The sequence below is a fragment of the Hordeum vulgare genome, chromosome 4H (assembly GCF_904849725.1).
Source record: "Hordeum vulgare subsp. vulgare chromosome 4H, MorexV3_pseudomolecules_assembly, whole genome shotgun sequence".
Taxonomy (NCBI): Eukaryota; Viridiplantae; Streptophyta; class Magnoliopsida; order Poales; family Poaceae; genus Hordeum; species Hordeum vulgare.
The window spans coordinates 4,257,732-4,278,777 of NC_058521.1; the positions used below are offsets into that span (position 1 = coordinate 4,257,732).

The 21,046-nt window shown below is 49.7% G+C and overlaps 3 protein-coding genes across 3 annotated transcripts; all 3 read left to right on the plus strand.

The window, feature by feature from the left end:
• Positions 1-5,117: 5,117 nt before the first annotated feature.
• On the plus strand, positions 5,118-9,671 carry LOC123446901 (chlorophyll(ide) b reductase NOL, chloroplastic). Its single transcript, XM_045123444.1, has 13 exons — positions 5,118-5,383; positions 5,638-5,706; positions 6,047-6,108; positions 6,239-6,325; positions 6,638-6,705; positions 6,811-6,859; positions 6,947-7,032; positions 7,540-7,597; positions 8,121-8,171; positions 8,391-8,441; positions 8,533-8,574; positions 9,225-9,335; positions 9,440-9,671. Exons 1-13 carry the CDS (start codon positions 5,125-5,127, stop codon positions 9,485-9,487), a joined length of 1,041 nt encoding a protein of 346 aa, XP_044979379.1. The 5' UTR covers positions 5,118-5,124; the 3' UTR covers positions 9,488-9,671.
• A 92-nt stretch (positions 9,672-9,763) lies between these two features.
• On the plus strand, positions 9,764-12,069 carry LOC123446902 (protein PHR1-LIKE 3-like). The gene is made up of 7 exons (XM_045123445.1): positions 9,764-10,736; positions 10,970-11,055; positions 11,156-11,241; positions 11,355-11,415; positions 11,502-11,534; positions 11,611-11,646; positions 11,732-12,069. Exons 1-7 carry the CDS (start codon positions 10,547-10,549, stop codon positions 11,768-11,770), a joined length of 531 nt encoding a protein of 176 aa, XP_044979380.1. The 5' UTR covers positions 9,764-10,546; the 3' UTR covers positions 11,771-12,069.
• Positions 12,070-12,530: 461 nt separating this feature from the next.
• Positions 12,531-14,009, plus strand: LOC123446903 (UDP-glycosyltransferase 73C6-like). Its single transcript, XM_045123446.1, has one exon. The coding sequence runs from the start codon at positions 12,549-12,551 to the stop codon at positions 13,980-13,982; it is 1,434 nt and encodes a 477-aa protein (XP_044979381.1). The 5' UTR covers positions 12,531-12,548; the 3' UTR covers positions 13,983-14,009.
• The last annotated feature ends 7,037 nt before the right edge of the window (positions 14,010-21,046 follow it).

The following is a 21,046-nucleotide window of genomic DNA, read 5'->3' on the forward strand; positions in this document are numbered from 1 at the left end:
ATCATCATGAGCTCAATGTGACTAAGGAGTTAGTCACATGATGACGTGCTACGGAACGAGTAAAGAGACTTACCGGTAACGAGATTGAACAAGGTATAGGTATACCGACGATCGAATCTCGGGCAAGTTCTATACCGACAGACAAAGGGAATCGTATACGGGATTGATTGAATCCTTGACATCGTGGTTCATCCGATGAGATCATCGTGGAGCTAGTGGGAGCCACCATGGGTATCCAGACCCCGCTGATGGTTATTGGCCAGAGAGGTGTCTCGGTCATGTCTGCCTGTTTCCCGAACCCGTAGGGTCTACACACTTAAGGTCCGATGACGCTAGGGTTATAGGGAATTGTTGTATGAGGTTACCGAAAGTTGTTCAGAGTCCCGGATGAGATCTCGGACGTCACGAGGAGCTCCGGAATGGTCCGGAGGTAAAGATTGATATATAGGACGGATGGTTTCGGACACCGGAAGTGTTTCGGGCATCACCGGTAACGTACCGGGACCACCGGGGCCACCGGAGGTGGTCCCGGGGGACCACCGAAGGGGGGCTGCGACCCCAAGAGGTAAGATGGGCTAAGTGGGGGTGGGAACCAGCCCCTAGTTGGGCTGGTGCGCCTCCCCACTCAGCCCATGGCGCACGGGAAAGAAAAAGAGGGGGGAACCCTAACTTAGGTGGGCCTTAGGCCCACCAGAGGGGTGCGCCACCCCTCCTCCCTCATCTGGCCGCCACACCCCCCATCTGGGAGGGCTGCCGCACCCCCTAGGGTGGGAACCCTAGGGGTGGCACCCCCTCTCCCCTTCCCCTATATATAGTGGGCACTTTTGGCCTTTGGAGGACACAGTTTTCCCTCTCCCTCGGCGCAGCCCTGCACTTCTTCCTCCTCCTCTCTGCCGGCGCTTGGCGAAGCCCTGCCGGGAGACCTCGTCTCTCCACCAACACCACGCCGTCGTGTTGCTGGTCTTCTTCCCCAACCTCTCCCTCCTCCTTGCTGGATCAAGGTGCGGGAGACGTCACCGGGCTGCACGTGTGTTGAACGCGGAGGTGCCGTTGTTCGGCACTAGATCGGAATCACTGCGAGTACGACTCCATCAACCGCGTTATAGCAACGCTTCCGCTTAGCGATCTTCAAAGGTACGAAGATGCTCTTACCCCTCTCTCGTTGCTGGTCTCTCCATAGGAAGATCTGAACATGCGTAGGAATTTTTTTGAATTTATGCTACGTTACCCAACACATGGTTTCCTGATCATGGACATTGGATGTCATTGATAACGGGATCACATCATTGGGAGAATGATGTGGTGGACAAGACCCAATCCTAAGCCTAGCACTAGATCGTATTGTTCGTATGCTAATGCTTTTCTAATGTCAAGTATCTTTTCCTTCGACCGTGAGATTGTGCAACTCCCGGATACCGTAGGAGTGCTTTGGGTGTATCAAACGTCACAACGTAACTGGGTGACTATAAAGGTGCACTACGGGTACCTCCGAAAGTGTCTGTTGGGTTGGCACGAATCGAGATCGGGATTTGTCACTCCGTGTGACGGAGAGGTATCTCTGGGCCCACTCGGTAGAACATCATCATGAGCTCAATGTGACTAAGGAGTTAGTCACACGATGACGTGCTACGGAACGAGTAAAGAGACTTACCGGTAACGAGATTGAACAAGGTATAGGTATACCGACGATCGAATCTCGGGCAAGTTCTATATCGACAGACAAAGGGAATCGTATACGGGATTGATTGAATCCTTGACATCGTGGTTCATCCGATGAGATCATCGTGGAGCTAGTGGGAGCCACCATGGGTATCCAGACCCCGCTGATGGTTATTGGCCAGAGAGGTGTCTCGGTCATGTCTGCCTGTCTCCCGAACCCGTAGGGTCTACACACTTAAGGTTCGATGACGCTAGGGTTATAGGGAATTGTTATATGAGATTACCGAAAGTTGTTCGGAGTCCCGGATGAGATCCCGGACGTCACGAGGAGCTCCGGAATGGTCCGGAGGTAAAGATTGATATATAGGACGGATGGTTTCGGACACCAGAAGTGTTTCGGGCATCACCGGTAACGTACCGGGACCACCGGGACCACCGAAGGGGGGTGACGACCCCGGGAGGCTAGATGGGCTAAGTGGGGAAGGGAACCAGCCCCTAAGTGGGCTGGTGCGCCCCCCATCCAGCCCATGTGCACCAGAAAAAGGGGGAGAGGGGGAAACCCTAACTTAGGTGGGCCTTAGGCCCACCAGAGGGGTGCGCCACCCCCTCCTCCCCATCTGGCCGCCACAACCCCCCTCTAGGAGGGCTGCCGCACCCCTTAGGGTGGGAACCCTAGGGGTGGCACCCTCTCTCCTCTTCCCCTATATATAGTGGGCACTTTTGACCTTTGGAGGACACGGTTTTCCCTCTCCCTCGGCGCAGCCCTGCACTTCTTCCTCGTCCTCTCTGCCGGCGCTTGGCGAAGCCCTGCCGGGAGACCTCGTCTCTCCACCAACACCACGCCGTCGTGTTGCTGGTCTTCTTCCCTAACCTCTCCCTCCTCCTTGCTGGATCAAGGTGCGGGAGACGTCACCGGGCTGCACGTGTGTTGAACGCGGAGGTGCCGTTGTTCGGCACTAGATCGGAATCGCTGCGAGTACGACTCCATCAACCGCGTTCCAGCAACGCTTCCGCTTAGCGATCTTCAAAGGTATGAAGATGCTCTTACCCCTCTCTCGTTGCTGGTCTCTTCATAGGAAGATATGAACATGCGTAGGAAAATTTTGAATTTATGCTACGTTACCCAACAATTACATGTTTAACAAAAATGCTAGTTACACAAATATTTTTTCGGCTGCTTTCTAAATACCAGTTGCGTGCAAACACGAACAAATCACCGGTAATATATGAACAGAATCGACCTATTATCACATGAACACAAATATGAACAGAGGCTCATACCTTGATCTTCAACTGAGTAGTTCATACCGCATGACAAAATAGTTTCACAAAACTGATAATACACTCCCTAAGACAAAAGAAAACACATACTTAGAAACTAATCAAACAAAATAAAAACATCATGCATGCAAACACGACCAACAGAAATGAAAAGCTCTTACCTTGATCTATCTTTTCTTCAACTACAACGTATTCAAAATAGTTCCACAAAAGTGATAATACACTCCCTGAGACAAAAGAAAACACATACTTAGAAATTAATCAAACAAAATAAAATCAGCATGCATGCAAACACGACCAACAAAAAATGGAAAGCTCTTACCTTGATCTATCTTTTCTTCAACTACAACGTCTTCAAAATCTAACTTTAAACCATCCTAAATCGCCACTTAAACCTTCATATGGAGTAGTTATTGAAAGAAAGAGAAGAGAATGAGAAAGATAAAGAGAAGAGAGTGAGAGAGGAGGCAACGACAGGAGAAGAGAGTGAGAGAGGAGGCAGCGACGCCGTTCGTTTATAAAAAAGAAGTTTCGCACTGTTTCGTAGGTGGGAGCGGGAAAATTCCCCACTGTTTCGTCGGTGGAGACTGTCTCAGGGTGGGAATTAGCGAATGTGGAAATTAGCGCAGTCAGCAACAGTGTCCACGGAAATCCGCGTCGAAACAGTTCCGACCGCCTCCTCTCGAGGCGGCAGGGCCTGCCTGGCCGCTGCCGAGGCGGCATGACCCACCACTCTCTTACCGTTACGTTGCCGCGACGCTGAAACGGAAAGTTGCTTCGGTCGCCTGGTGCCGTGGCCGCAGGCCCCAGCCGCCTCGGGCGGTGGCGGCAAGTGACACGTGTCGCCTGGCGCGCCTGCCATCACAGTGGAAACCATGCAGCATGTGGTCCTTTTTAGCAATTCGAGTCAGCTCCTGGTCCTTTTGGACAAAAATTCTGAATATTTTGCCAAGTCCAGGTCATCTGAGACTTTTCAATGTGTGTCAAAGTCCCAACTCCTAATAAATCATCCAATACGAACATATCTGTAATTGGATGATTAGACGGACAATGATATACCCAACCCATCAAGATACAAATCATGATGCTTGCATTATTTTTTAACTTATTTCGATATCTTCGGCGATGCACGTTCAATGAAACGAGACGATTCCATCAACGCGGAGGCACCTACAGTGATTATATGCCGGCTCAATCTTTTAAAGGTGTTCATAGGATAGGATTTGTGTACACGTTTATATGGATGAGTATATATATATATATATATATATATATATATATATATATATATATATATATATATATATATATATATATATATATGAGTGCGCCACGTGTGACTAATAAACAAGATAAAAGCATATGTCAAGTACACCTATAATTTCTTGGTTTGGAATTACTTCGTCCATAATTTTTATCTATCATGTTTAAACGAATTTTGTGGTCGTGATTGATCGAACTACTTTGCTTAAATCAATAGAACACATATGTGACCCCATTCTCGGGATGCGACGAACACACACTACACTACGGTCCACTAAACCAAACCGTTACGTGCAAAACTCCTTCACTGGCCTTGTGATGTCGACCCAAAGCTAAAACCAAAAGTGAATTCAGAATTTAGTTATTTTTTCTTTTAGACCTTCGTGTGGGCAAATATTTTGCACAGTCTCCATAATTTTCAATATTCCAAAGCTAGAAACCAACCGTGATCAGATGATTCAACGGACGATGGTATCACCAGCCCAACAAAGATCAAATTACAGGCTTAACGTTGCGGTAGGCGTTTTATCAATGTGGATTATTATTCCCGCGAGAGGCGACATTTTTGTCGATAAGACTTCGTCCCTCAATCTTAAAAAACCCAATTTTAATTAGATTTTCGGTAGGCATTTTTGTCGAATTGTTAATGCGCGTCTATGTTGTAATCGGCGTTCATTTATCAAAACGAAAGATGAAGACTTTTTTTTGAGAAAATTGGAAACTTTTTGTTCGTCGGAGAAGAAAAAGGAGACGAGGAAGACGACAACCCGACCCGAGAGTTTGCGGGCGACGGGCCGCTCGCCGACGCCGACATGCGGGGCCATCGCGCCGTCGGCACGCCACTCTCTCTCCGGCTCGTTATCTCGGCGAGCGCCGCAGCGCGCACGCACACGCGTCGCCCGCCCGCCCGCTCGCTCCAGGATGGCCACCGTCGCCGCCTCGCTCCCGCTCCGGGCGGCCGCCGGCGCGGGCCCGGCGCCGTCCCGCCTGCCGCCCTCCGACGCAGCCTTCTTCCCGGGCCGCCCGTGGCAGCGCGGGCTGGCGGCGAGGGCCCGCCCCCGGGACCCCGCGGGGTGGTCCCGGGCGGAGGCCCTCTCCGGCGGCGGCGCCGGCGGAGGGCCGCCGCGGAGGGAGCCCATGGCGCCTCCTTACAACGTCCTCATCACCGGCTCCACCAAAGGTGCTGCCCATGTCCGTTTCACACCGATTTTGTTTCTTGCTCCGAACAAGATTTGATTTTTGCTGAATCGATCAATCAATGGAGGGTTCAGCTTCAAACTGGGGACAAGGGTTGATTTGCGATTCTATTGCGGCGTAGATTATTAGAGGATGATAAGAGGCATAATATATCACTTGTGGAGATTACATTGGCTTCGATTAACACTTGTAAATTCCACTGACCTCTGGATGCATGTTCTTCTTCTTCTTCAACAGGTATAGGATATGCACTGGCAAGGAAGTTTCTCAAGGCTGGTGATAATGTTGTAATATGCTCAAGATCAGGTTAAAAAGAAACATCTGCTTTCAATTGTTACTCTTTTTAGTTTTTAGGTATTTCATTACAAAAAATGATGTTTAAGATGCCTGTCAAATTGATCGGCGTTTAACAGTTCCTGCACTTATTCTAATAATATATCACAGAACCTACCCAGTGTAGGTTCGAGCTATTTTAGACCATGGATCTGTTCAAAGAGGCTTTTCATGTTTTCTCTAAATGAAAAACAAATTAACTGTTTCAACGTTATTGTGGCAACTTCCAGAAAGAATGAAATGGACACATGCAAGCTCCAATTTATACCAGTTTAGTCATTCCTTGACATGCAGTCTACTCTATCCTCTACAGCTGAAAGGGTGGAATCTGTAGCCAATGACTTGAAAAAGGAATTCGGAGAGCAGCATGTGTGGGTACCTACCGCTGAGCTGCTTGCTTCTTGTATTTTTCGTTCAAGTTTTATTCGTAAAAATCGTCAAAATAGTACAGCGCAACATGTTTAATTCCATAGTCTCTGTTGTCGCCTTTTTTGTGCTATCACAGGGGACTGTCTGTGATGTTAGAGAAGGAAAGGATGTAAAGGCGCTTGTGGATTTTGCACGTGACAAGCTGGAGTATATCGATATCTGGGTACATGGTCACCCCTCCCTCACCAAACACTTGCATTGCATGTGCACTTTTATTCCTGTTCCTTCTTTTTTACGTACAACTATGACAACCACTCGGCTATGAAATGACACTGATGCTCACTGCAATTGTCCCTTATTTGAAATATTTGATAGTTTGGATTGTGCTGTGCAATCCACATTGCTGTAAAAAAAAACTTGCAAATTGACAGTCAGCTTTCCTTAACTGTTCAAGGTTCATGCATTAAATTGAAGGGCTCTGTTATGTCATAATCTTATTTTTGGAATTTCGTCTGAATTATTTCTATTGATGCAGATCAACAATGCCGGATCAAATGCATATAGTTACAAACCATTGGTGGAAACCTCTGATGAGGCTCTAATGTAATTCTCTATCTCTATATTGGCAAGGCTTGAACAAGCACACCTCCATTCAGTTGTACTTTCGAGTGCCAATAGTTCAGTGACCTTTTTCCTTTGATTTAACAGTGAGGTGATCACCACTAACACTCTTGGATTGATGCTATGTTGCCGTGAGGTATTACTTTCCACTCAATATTAGATATTTGTCGTATAGTATGATGACTGCTGAAGAATTCCAACATTCATCCTCTTGCCATCTTAGGCAATAAATATGATGTGGAAGCAACCTCGAGGCGGTCACGTATTTAACATTGATGGTGCTGGCTCTGATGGAAGGCCAACCCCAAGGTACCATTTCCGTTCGTTCTCTTATGTACTCCCTCCGTTCCTAAATATAAGTCTTTCTAGAGATTCCACTACGAACTACATACGGATGAATATAGACATATTTTAGAGCGTAGATTCACTCATTTTACTCCGTATGTAGTCTATAGTAGAATCTCTAGAAAGACTTATATTTAGGAATGGAGGAAGTAGAAATTCTGGATACTCAGCTGAGTGTGTTATCACATGATTTAGTTTAACTGCTCATATAGTTTGAACCTGTGGAATTGAACATAATGTAATATACCCTGTTCTTTTGACACTGATATTAGTATCTCCTTTCATTTTTCTCCACATGTGTGTATTGTACTTGACGTATTGAAGTTGCATGGACGTATGGTAGTACTGTATCAGTTATTTGTATTAAATGAAGGTTGTGGACAAAACGAAATACGAAGGAGACAAACTCAATCATCTTTTGTTGAAATATTAGTCTTGAATTTTAGGTAATTATTTTATTGTAATCACCAGGTTTGCTGCTTATGGTGCAACGAAGAGAAGTGTGGTGCACCTTACAAAGTCTCTACAGGTAATAATGAAGTTCAATGAGGTCATGAAAGATTAGTTTCTGTTTGCGCAGTTCAATGTGGCATTTAGAAATAATGAACTATTTGCTGTATTGTAACTTCATGAAATTGTCGATAGCCTTGACGCACAACAAACATTCAACAGTAGAATGTGATAACTACTGTTTTATCAATATTTAGAGCCATGTTCAATTCCCAAATAGTTGCTCATTAATCACTAACCAAAACTCATATTTGGGAAATCGTAAAGCTGTAATCATCCATAGAGAAAATCATAGGCGATTTATTGATGTGCGCTTGAACTTGTCTCAGTGGCACAAATTTTTATTAAGAACTCATAACTTACGTTTGCATTTATTTGCGCAACAACAAAACCTTTTGTCCCAAGCAAGTTGGGGTAGGCTAGAGATGAAACCCCACAAAAACTGCGAAAATCCAAAAGAGAAGGCAGTATACTGGTACAGGTCACAGTTTTGCAGCACTATTAGAAATTGTGTGGAGAAGATAACATGATTCTTATTGCAGGCTGAGTTGCAGATGAACGAAATGAATAATGTCGTGGTGCATAATTTGTCGGTACACAGCTCCACCCTTTCTTTAGTTATCTTTTGTATTCTAGACTTCCTGATTATTAGAAGTTGGTGTGGTTTAACTAACTAGTTTGTGTTAGGCTGCAAGCATTGGTCCATGGAATATGTACATTAGTAAATGATTGCTTTTTGGTTCTAAGTTTTGTTTATAACTCTGAAAAGGACAGTTACACACTAACAGTAAGTACATAACTAATCTGTGCAGCCTGGTATGGTTACAACTGATCTTCTTATGTCTGGTGCCACCACAAAGCAAGTAAGGGATAAACACAATCTCTTTCTGACATTCTTACCATTGTTGATAAAGTAAATCAGGGTTATTAAATTGTAAATTTCACTAATGGCAGGCAAAGTTTTTCATCAATATATTAGCTGAACCTCCTGATGTGGTGAGTGCTATACCATTGTTCCTTTTTGTACAGGGCCGTTGTCCTTTTTCTCCAGAACACTGTTTACTCTTCTTCAAAACTCTAAAGCTTCTGTGTGGTTCCAGCAATAATCATTTTTAGCTGCTTTAGGCCTGTGTCCATTTGGCATGTAGAAGCGTCCGGCCAATTAGCTTGAACGTGGCCTCCAGTCTTGTTTATACGTTCCTGAAATTTGTGATGTGGTCATTCCGTCGTTGTCTAAGGGCTGTTGACCTTTTGTGCCTGCTTTAACAAAGTTCAAAAATGGTAACACGAAGTTCTTCATATGACATCGCAAGGCAGGCATGTGTTATTCATATGTTAGTTTCAGGGTGAACACACGTCCATAATTATCAAATGTGTTGATCTGAACAAATAAATAGTCTAATATAAATTGACAAAGTTAGCCTTCACAGCTTATAACTTAGCTTAAAAATCTTACAGTCTATCCATTACAGGCACATTTTCTTTGTACAGCGAATGAGCGGTAGCCTCTAGGTTCATTTTGCGATGGATATCTGTTAATGATTCAGCTTACCTGCCTTTAATGTTATCTGTGTACATTTTTTAATCATATTATCTGTTTGGTTATACGGGTAATATAATAAGAATCATGTTGACTATTATAATAGGTCGCGGATTACCTTGTTCCAAACATCAGGGAAATCCCTACCAATCAATCCATGAAGCCGACTTACATCCGCTTTCTCACAGGCTTGAAAGCCTACTCCAGAATATTTTCAGTAAGAACTCTCTGAAATCCGGGGAGAGTCGTTTATTAATCTTGGGCATCCTCAACCAATGCCAGATTTACTGTAATAATCATTCGTCCTGATTTTATTTGCAGAGAATTGCTTTTGGTGCTCGTAGGAACAAGTATGTTGCCGAGGATTAGTTTTCTTACTGCCATCTTCCAACCCAGAAGAAACCTAGGGATATTCTTGTTATCATATTTTAGAAGTCCATTCTTTTCCTGTAAAAATAGGATGTATCACCGAGGGCATCTTGAGAGCACAACAATGTACTCCTCATATATTCAATACATGTAATTTGATGAATCCTCATCAAATTTATTGCCATTGATTGAATCATTTACAGTTCATGTGGATCATTTATGGCCCTTATTATCTAGTTGCATGTTGCATTTTCCATGCAGGAGCAGGCCATGATACATCTACGCACCTACACATTAAGGCTGAAGCCATTTTTCCCTGTTACTTTTATAACTTGTGTAGTCTTGCCTAACTTGTGCTATTACAACATCAACTCGTGACATGTCATGATTAATATCAGGTAATCACTCTTGTTGCTTCGTTACCATTTTGAGAAAGCTTTACTTCTCTGCCAACCTTTGTACCCATACAAACCAACTGTGAATTGTGATGAGTTATGTTAGTGTGATAGAATATGTCTACACAAAGCTAGTGCGGTATCTCTAGTCTCTTACAAGAAGAACTGTATAAAAGGGTGACTGGCTTGTAGAGAAGGACACCCACCATCACTCACTCTTCTCGCTAAAAGATATGACATACATTCCCAGTTCCTTTTGCTTCCTCGCACATACGGGTATGAGCATTTTAATGAGTTTTGGTGTCCCTTATGGTGTTTTAGTGCATTCGTTTCTCTAATATAGGGTGCTAGAGAATAGATGTTCTGCTTGATCTCCACTTTGTATTTGGAAATATTTTCTGTATCTATATGGGCAGGGCACATGCAGACGTTTTTCAAAATAAACAAATCTTGATGGATTACATCTCTTTTAGTTACAGAATCTCAACACACAGCCATACTGCATCGTCATGAGGCACACATCCTGCTTTTTTATGAAAGGGGATAGCCCCAGCCTCTGCATCATCCTGATGCACACAGCCATACTTGCCAGTTTGCACTGCCTTGCTTCTAAAGAGAGTTCCATAATATAAGCTTTTCTGATTTCCTTGATCTTTGCTGACACATGGTGAGCTTGATTCGCAGAATGATGTCCAACGGCAAGCCGACAGAAAACAGTGACTCTTCTTACATGTCGGGCATACCGACCTGCTGCCTTCTCAGGGCAATGCAGCCGACAAGGAGTTTACTTCGCTGGACCGATGATCTCCATATGATCTTCGTTGAAGCTGTAGAGTATCAAGGAGGCCCTCATGGTTTGGTTTCTTGAACTTTGAGCATACAATGTCAAACAATTCATTCTCTGTCAAACAATTCTTCTGTTTCTTGAACTTTGGATCTGAAATTTCTCGATGAAACTGATGCTGTATACTCAACTCTCGCAACTCCTTAGAGGCATACGATGCCAAACGATTCATTTTCTGTTCCTTGGATCGGAAATTTCTCGATGAAACTGATGATGTGCTGTTCAACGGTCCCAATTCCTTAGAGGCGAAGCCAACTGCGGTGAAGCAGAGAATGGAAGCTATGGGAGTCGCAGGCCTGACAATCTGGAACATAAAAAGCCACCTCCAAGTACCTCCTGCCCTCTTGCAGCTCTTCATCAGATACTTTTGAGGGTTTTCATTCCGCCGTGGCGGGATCTCAACACACTTGGCTTGCTCTTGCGTGCCAGAGATACAGGGAGAAGTGCGGCTTAGGAGCTGAACCTCCTCGGGATGTCCTAGGCAGTGCATCACCAAGCAAGGAAGTAGATAATGTGTATGGTCCAGCATGCTCTGTGTTCTCTATTTGTTTATTTATTTATTTTAGAACCGACTCACTGATTGATTATTGTGCTTGTTCAATAAGTACTGTAACTTTTTGATGTGTAGGACATCTGAACCGGAGACGGTGGTGGACAGTGACACAGCAATGAATCTGACTGAATTGGAGGTATATAAATGCTTTCTTCTTGAATTGAATTTTTTGAAATTCTTCATCACCCGTTCCTAATTGAGGCCATATAACCTGGGATTTAGATGGCGAAGCATTTGCTTATGGATGACACGGAGGTACAGTTTTCTTCGCATACCTGGAAATGCACTTGATCTATGCGAAGGTGTGATGACAACCTACTATCTGTTGCAGATGGTGAATAACGCTTTTTCTGCGGATGAGTTGCAGGTACATTCAAATCATAGGAGTAGTACACCACAAAACCATCTCTTGTTCTATGTAACATAAACCAAAAAATTAAATTTTGATACAGATGATGGAGAAGGAACTGATGAATGCGATCCAGGCATGAATGGCAGAATGGATTGTTCTCGGAAAACCTATTAACCACCCTGTTCACTGTAAGGCGTGCCGAACCGGTTCATATACAACGTTTCCGATAAAAATGTTTCCCTCCGTGTATATATAGCTGATAAAAGCGATTACCCGTTTCAGCAGCATGGTTAACTTTGGCCTGTATCTATGTACTCACTAAATTGGTTTCAACTTGGTTGGGATGGGGTGCGCCGCCCCCCGTGAAAAATAAATATAACATCGTTGTGGGCACATGTCCCGCATCCATGTATCAGATATTAAAGTGATAAGAACAGATACTACTCTTGGTGGCGCGAAGCATCTTGGTGCTTTGCGGTCGGCGGCAGCCGTATGTTTTGCTGTGCCTGTTGTAGTTTTCTCGGTTTTCATCTAACAATGGGTCTGATCCGGCCTTGTTACCATCGCTGATGGACAGTGGACAAGCAAGTGATCCAAATGCAAGACCTGGTCATCAGTCTTAAACATTTCAGGGCCATATAAGATCATGTTAGGATCACACTTGCCATACCAGGCAGGTTTAGGATCACCATAGGATGTCTGTCCTCGCCTGCAGGTATCTGCATCTGTGGCAACCCAACCCCAACCCCGGCCATCTTCTAGCACGACGGGCCAGCACCACACGGCCGTTCCAACTCCCGCGGCACACCGTCGTCGCCTCCCCGTCGCGCTCCAGGCGCAGGATGGCCTCCGACGAGGTGGCCGCCGTGGTGGCCACGCCGACGCCGACGAGCGCGCACTTCGTGTTTGTCCCGCTGATGCACCACGGCCACCTGATCCCGGCTGTGGACGCGGCGCTGCAGCTGGCCGCCCATGGCGCGCTCGCAAGCATCGTCGTCACGCCGTCCTACGCTACGCGCCTCCGCCCCACGGTTGAGTCGTCTGGCCTGCCGGTGTGGCTCGTAGAGCTCCCGCTCGACCTCGCCGGCACCGACGACGTCGGCCGGATCCCGCTGGACGAGGAGGCCGCCTACCTCCTCACCGCGTCGCGCCTTCGGGACCCGCTGGAGCGACACCTCCGCGCCCACGCGCCGCCCGCGACGTGCATCGTGTCCGACATTTGCCACCCGTGGACGGCAGGCCTCGCCGCCGGCCTCGGTGTCCCGCGGCTCAGCTTCCTCGGCATGTCTGCCTACTGCCTCATGTGCCTGCAGACGGAGCACCATGCTGCGGCCATGCACAACGCCTACGCCGCCATGGACCCCTACTGGCACCTCATGCCCGAGGATCCGGTCGAGGTGAAGATGCCCACCGCCGCCCCCGGGTTCCTCCGGCTGCCTTCCTACGAGAAGCTGGCGTACGCCGTCGAGCGGGCGTGCGCCGACGTCGACGGCGTCGTCCTCAACACCTTCCTTGAGCTGGAGCCGGGGACGGTGGTTGACTGCGCGGAGGTCAGGAATGTCGCTGTGTGGGCCGTCGGTCCGGTGTCACTCTTCCACCGTCATGAGCACGCGGCGGCGCTGGCGGCGAGAGGGAACGTGCCCGCCCTCGACGCCGACGAGTGCATGCAATGGCTTGACGGCAAGGCGCCGTCCTCTGTCGTCTACGTGAGCTTCGGGAGCAGCATCGTGCACGCGGACCCGAAGCAGGTGGTGGAGATCGGGCTCGGCCTCGAGGCGTCGGGGCACCCGTTCATCTGGGTGGTATCATCATCACCGGAGAAGGCCGACCAGGACACTGACCATGAGGTCGGCAGGTTCCTCGAGGAGCTGGAGGCCCGGGTCGCCGGCCGCGGGCTTCTGATCAGGGGCTGGTCGCCGCAGCTGTTGGTCCTCTCCCACGCGTCGGTGGGCGGCGTCGTGACGCACTGCGGGTGGAACTCGATGATGGAGGCGGTCGCGGCGGGGCTTCCGATGGTGACATGGCCGCACCTTGCGCACCAGTTCTTGAACCAGACCTTGGCCGTACACTCGATGGAGACCGGCGTGGGCATCGGGGTGGAGTGGTCGGAGGAGGAGGAGGGGGTGGAGGTGGCGCTGGTGGAGCGATGGGTGGTGGAGGAGGCGGTGAGGAGCATCATGGGCGGGGAGGACGAGGCGGTGGAGAGACGGAGGAGGGCGACGGCGCTCGCGAGGACGGCGAGAGAGGCCGTCCGGGAGGGAGGGTCGGCGTTCATCAACCTGCGTCGTTTGGTGAAGCATTACCAAGCAGTGATGCCCGAGGATGCATCAACATGGTCACCTCAGATATGATGAAGAATTTATAAGTTTTGCTACCCCTGTTTAAGTTTTTGCACTTGGATTGAATAAAGAGTTTATTTATACGTTTGACGTATAAACAAAGCTATAAGATTATGTTTTCATGGAAGGTGAAGCCAACAATTCCTTTCTATGCTTTTTTTTTTCTTGGACGCAAATAGTTGGAGGAGCTATAAGATTATCTTGGGGTCCGCAAGATTACTGACTCTGAACAAACAAAATCAGCAGAAACCACGTACGCCACAGGTTGCCGTTAAGACTGCAACATGCAATACAATACAACCAGAGCTGCGCAACAAACATTACCTTCCTCCTCATGTGTCCTTTTTTCGTTTGAGAGAAAGTTGCCCCCCCCCCCCCCCCCCCCCCCCCCCTAAAAAACACATCTAATCCCGGCAACACAACACCAAACAAGGATATATGTCAACAAACTCCTCTGCTTCGGTTCAACCCTTTCTATATTAAATACAGGTGTATCAAAAATACCAATGTAACTTACAGATGCATAGCTAACAGGTCCTGAGAATACTTCCGCGCGAGCTCCACGTCCAGCTCGGGGCTGAAGTGCACGAGGTCCATCTCCAGCACGCCATCCACGTCGCCGGTTCCCTTGGAGGTGATGTCGCCGGGGATGTACTTGGCGTCATCTGGATACACCATCTTCCTTGCGACAATCTTGTCATAGTAGCAACGTCCTGCATGTTAACAACAAAATAAATGAAACCCGACCCGACAGTGATCGATTATCATTCAGCAAGATGATGATGATTATCATTATAGCTAGCTAGTAAGCAAATTCAGATTTAGCGATGAATGCAAGCAAGCACATGATGAGAAGCAGATCGCCGTGACCAAATGATATATACTCCATCCGTTCGAAAATACTTGTCCTAAAGCTGAATATATATATATCATCACTTGATGATCGAAGTAGACGGCTTACCCGCGTATGCATAGGGTAGAGGGCAGCACAAGTCTGTCCTTGGCTCACGCGAGGGCCATGACCACAACTCGGCGTAAAATAGGGTCCCCGGAACATTCTCATCGGAAGTTGCCATGAAGTTGATGCGGTGGCACGTATCACAGAAGCGGGGCCGGCCACCGCCTCTTTTCTCCACACCTAGTATGAAATCAACTTCATACTTTGGTCCCTGCAACAAGCAAGAGGAAATTTGTTGGTCAAATCGATCAAGGTAATTACTACTTTAAAGCTAGCTAATATATATACGTACGAGCCTAAGTAGCAGCTAATGAATAATGATTGATTGAAAACAAGAGAAGAAGCTCAATATATATATATATGCCTACCCAAAAATGTTGGTCCGTGTAATCCTTGAGCACCTGTTCAATCTTTGAACGCAACCATCTCCTCTGCCCCTCATACTGTGATCTCCCGCTTGATACCGCCCTCAAGGCGGCCTCGTCGACACAGAGTTCAGGAGCAGGAGCAGGAGCTTGCACGGTGCCACTAGTTTGAGACTTGAACCACAAGGCCGACATAAGGGCTCTCATGTCATCGATGCACAACACACCGCCACCGGTTTGCGCCTTGGTTATATGTGAGAGCAGCTCTCTCCGGCCATCGGGCTCGAGCAGCAGCATCCGGTGAAACTCACCGAGCTCAAGGGGCAGCGGGTGCCTAGCCGCCATGGCCGCCTCGTGGAAGGGGTTCTTTTCAGACCTCTCTGTTGTTGTTGTTGTTGTTGTTGCAGGTGATAACATGTCGCCAACAAGGACGGCGCATTTCGCGCCGCAGAGTTTCTCCAGAGCACGGGCAATCGAGGATCGGGGGTCGACGGACAAGGCGAGGTTTACGAGCCCCTCGAGGGAACGAACAACTAGGCGGAGCAGAGATAGGGGGTCGAGGACGTCGTTGTACTCGTTCAACACCATGCGGTCAGCAGACGAGAGGACGGAGCCACACGTCTCATGCCAGATTGAGTTAAGGATGATGTTGGAGAGAGGGTCACTGCAGGGGCCGTAGCAGTGGCCGGCCATGAGGATGCTGCGCATGAGCGAGCCCGAGGGTGCGTGCAGCAACTTGAGCGCCTGGACGTACAGGTTGTGTATCATGCCATGGAGGTATATCTTGAGAGAGCGCACGTAATGGCATGCGTCGTCGCCGGCGCCGCACGGGGTCCTGAGAATGTGCTTCTGGCCGTCTGCTAGCCTCAGGCAATCCAGCAGCTTGCTAGGCAGTCCGGATTGCAGGGACGAGATGGCCGTCCCGTCCCATCGGAAGGCGGTGGAGGTGATCCTGGCGGCGCCGTCTGCGGAGACGACGACGGACTTTGTCTCGGACCAGATGGCGTCGTCGTCGAGGTTCTGACGGACATGGACAACCAGCCCGTCCTTGGCGTGGGTGATGTTGGCAACACACATCGGGGTCATCATCATGTGCAAGACGCGGTGGATTGCTTGCACATCCTCGGCCGTGAGAGGGGCGGCTGAAAACAGCTTCGTCTTGACAAGGTCGAGGTCGCCGTTTTTGAGCCGGATTGCCATGACCTGAGCCAAGGTGGCGGGCGAACCGTGGCCCGCTGAGGTGGCCGCCCACTCGAGGGCGGCCTGCGTCCTGTCGGACTCAGGGTCCAGCGGCTCAGCATAGTAGAGATCGTGCTGGACGAGCATGACGGCGAGGAGGAGGTTGGCCTTGGCCCTGTAGAGGTAGCGGATGGCCTGTGCCTCCTTGAGGCATCCGAAGTATGCCACCAGGAAAGCCATGAGGCTGTGGGCGGACCTCCTTGCCACCTGGTGCCACGGGTTGAAACCGTGCCTGCGTCTCTTTCTCCTGGAACCTCCTCTGTTACTGTTAGCGTCGTCGTCGTCGTTGTCGTCGTTGTCGTCGTTGTCGCTGTCACTGTCGTCGTCGTCGTCGCTGCTGGTGTCGGTGTGTTTGGGGGGTTGGGGTTCGGGGTTTAGGAGGGCGAGGGTGTTGAGGATGATGTTGGAGACAGGGTCGAGGAGGCCGAGGCAGATGCCGGCGTTGCTGAGGAGGCCGTAGAGGTCCGGCATGGCCTCGCAGGGCAGCCGGAGCCGGGCGAACGCCTCGTCGTAGAAACCGACGATGAGCTCGTACATGGCTTGTTGCAAGTCGTCGTCGTGGAGAAGAGGCTCGTCCTCGTCGCGGCAGTTGAGGCTGTGCAGGCACGAGATGAGCCCCCTCCGACCAGTCCCAGGTGGAACGGATACGGAGCTGCCGGAAGAAGACGCCATCTGCGGCGAGGAGAGACGAGGTAGGGTTTGCTTGCACGGCCGGCGGCGACTGCGGGGAGACGAGACGAGGTAGGGTTTGCTTGCACGGCCGGCGGCGACTGCGGCGAGGAGAGACGAGGTAGGGTTTGCTTGCACGGCCGGCGGCGACTGCGGCGAGGAGAGACGAGGTAGGGTTTGCTTGCACGGCCGGCGGCGACTGCGGCGAGGAGAGACGAGGTAGGGTTTGCTTGCACGGCCGGCGGCGACTGCGGCGAGGAGAGACGAGGTAGGGTTTGCTTGCACGGCCGGCGGCGACTGCGGGGAGACGAGACGAGGTAGGGTTTGCTTGCACGGCCGGCGGCGACTGCGGCGAGGAGAGACGAGGTAGGGTTTGCTTGCACGGCCGGCGGCGACTGCGGCGAGGAGAGACGAGGTAGGGTTTGCTTGCACGGCCGGCGGCGACTGCGGCGAGGAGAGACGAGGTAGGGTTTGCTTGCACGGCCGGCGGCGACTGCGGCGAGGCGAGACGAGGTAGGGTTTGCTTGCACGGCCGGCGGCGACTGCGGGGAGACGAGACGAGGTAGGGTTTGCTTGCACGGCCGGCGGCGACTGCGGCGAGGAGAGACGAGGTAGGGTTTGCTTGCACGGCCGGCGGCGACTGCGGGGAGACGAGACGAGGTAGGGTTTGCTTGCACGGCCGGCGGCGACTGCGGGGAGACGAGACGAGGTAGGGTTTGCTTGCACGGCCGGCGGCGACTGCGGCGAGGAGAGACGAGGTAGGGTTTGCTTGCACGGCCGGCGGCGACTGCGGGGAGACGAGACGAGGTAGGGTTTGCTTGCACGGCCGGCGGCGACTGCGGCGAGGAGAGACGAGGTAGGGTTTGCTTGCACGGCCGGCGGCGACTGCGGCGAGGCGAGACGAGGTAGGGTTTGCTTGCACGGCCGGCGGCGACTGCGGCGAGGAGAGACGAGGTAGGGTTTGCTTGCACGGCCGGCGGCGACTGCGGGGAGACGAGACGAGGTAGGGTTTGCTTGCACGGCCGGCGGCGACTGCGGCGAGGAGAGACGAGGTAGGGTTTGCTTGCACGGCCGGCGGCGACTGCGGCGAGGAGAGACGAGGTAGGGTTTGCTTGCACGGCCGGCGGCGACTGCGGCGAGGAGAGACGAGGTAGGGTTTGCTTGCACGGCCGGCGGCGACTGCGGCGAGGCGAGACGAGGTAGGGTTTGCTTGCACGGCCGGCGGCGACTGCGGGGAGACGAGACGAGGTAGGGTTTGCTTGCACGGCCGGCGGCGACTGCGGGGAGACGAGACGAGGTAGGGTTTGCTTGCACGGCCGGCGGCGACTGCGGCGAGGAGAGACGAGGTAGGGTTTGCTTGCACGGCCGGCGGCGACTGCGGGGAGACGAGACGAGGTAGGGTTTGCTTGCACGGCCGGCGGCGACTGCGGGGAGACGAGACGAGGTAGGGTTTGCTTGCACGGCCGGCGGCGACTGCGGCGAGGAGAGACGAGGTAGGGTTTGCTTGCACGGCCGGCGGCGACTGCGGGGAGACGAGACGAGGTAGGGTTTGCTTGCACGGCCGGCGGCGACTGCGGGGAGACGAGACGAGGTAGGGTTTGCTTGCACGGCCGGCGGCGACTGCGGCGAGGAGAGACGAGGTAGGGTTTGCTTGCACGGCCGGCGGCGACTGCGGGGAGACGAGACGAGGTAGGGTTTGCTTGCACGGCCGGCGGCGACTGCAGAGAGACGAGACGAGGTAGGGTTTGCTTGCACGGCCGGCGGCGACTGCGGCGAGGAGAGACGAGGTAGGGTTTGCTTGCCCGCACGGAGATTAATTGGGAGAGATATGGACAGACCGGGATCAAGTCGGTCTCTCGTTTTTTGTTTTTTTTTTGGCCTCCTCTTTCTAATACTTAATTTCTTTGCAGTCCACGCCGTAGTAAACCGAGTCGGTCGTCCTCTTTTGCAAACCTTCTACATCAGCTTGTGTAAATATGAAAGGATTAATAAAGGAGGTAAATTCTCGGCTGTTTTCAGAAGAGTTTAGGGTTAAAACTTGAACCAAATCAGACACAAGCTAGTTTAGGAGGGGGGGGGGGGGGGCGCTGCGACGGGTCAGCCAACGGAAATTTTGGAAAGACCCGTCACCTCGCAAACCGTCGGATATCAAAGATTGAGTGGCCGAGCATCTTGCTAGGTTTCGTTGCATAAATTTTCTATAATACGGGTCATGTTGCATAAATTTTTACAACATAGGTCAAGTTGTAGAATCGTTTTTACAATAAAAATCTTGCTGCAATTTTTCCCTTGTTGCATAAATTTTCATGACAAAAGTCTTATTATAGAAAAAAATTGTATAATTTTTTCACAGCAAAGGTCTTGTTGCAGAATTATTCTGCAATGAAGATCTTGTGACAAAAATTTATAGTCTTTTTATAATCGATGTACGTACGAGTCGAGGCCCTGCAACTTTTCTTATATAAAATGGATATGTTTCTGGGAAAGGAAAGGTGGAGAACGGATGAGGCCACATAGACACGTGGTAGATGATGGATGCGGTTGACGCCCAGGAGCAATCCGTCGATGGATGCTAATCATTTTACATTGGACTTCCCTCCCTATCAAAATATATAAGACCTTTTTAGTCTAAAATTAAACTAAAAAGAGTCTTATATTTTAGAGTGATTGACGAAAAAACTATCACTTTAGGGGCTGTCATCCCAAAGAGCTATCATTTTCAAAAAAAGTGATTGAAAACTACTAAAAAATTCATAATTTTGTTATTAAAAACTACCAGTTTCGAATAATGGCCGGTTTAGACGATTTAAACACACTTATGACGGATGGGCCCGTTTGTCAGTGATGACGTGCTGAAAAAGTTAACTTTGTTATTTCAGACCGTTATGACTGGTGGACCCCACATGTCAGTATTAGTCATCTTCTTCCTCGTCCCCTCTCTTGCTTTGGCATTTTTTGAGGTGAACAACAGGAGCTCTGCCTTTGGATTAAAGAAAAAAGAAATCACGAGTCATACAAGAACGCGGGAGAAAACCTGGATAGTCCAAGTTAGATCCCCAAGCAGCAAACCAAGAGAAAAAAGGAAAAAACATATTACAGGAGCACAACTATAACACTACATACCGAAAAAGGCTTTCGTCCCGCTTTATATGTAAAACAAATCACCAGAGCACAGTATCCAACAAATGTTCACCGAACACACAGACACAGACATACACACACACACACACACACACACAAACGGAGTGGCACAAGATAGTATCGCAGGGTTCTGCTGAGGGAACAACTCAACAAGCCCTAAAGGAAGAACAAACAAAAACAACAACAAGCGGGCCTCAACAAGGCTAATCCGGCTCGGGGGGGGGGGGGGGTGGAGGAAGCGGTGGCGCCAAGCAAAGGGCCATCGAGCGTAGGTCGGCGATGATGGAGTTGATGGTGGCTCGTTCCCGGGAGTGGCTAAGTGACCGCCAAAGCTGCAGGTAACGACACATTTTAAACACCGCATCAGTGGCACGTCGAAGAAGAACACGTTGAAGCACAAGTTTATTGCGAACGGTGTCCAGAGAGTCCATGCGAGCACCCCCAATGATCAATGCACATTCTAGGCAAGCAACCCTATCGATTCTACAACAATCATAGCCATGAACACGCACCAGCAATCCTAAAAATCTTAGCAATTATACACCGATCATAGTCATAACGGCTTGGCTCAAATCGAACCGAATCGACGCAACCGCAACAAAAAACCCTAACCGCCCCGTCATTGGCGTTCGCAACATTCACTTGAAGCACTCCTAGATGGCCATGAGATTTGGGCAACGAAGCACAGGGAGGCGGGGCTTGCA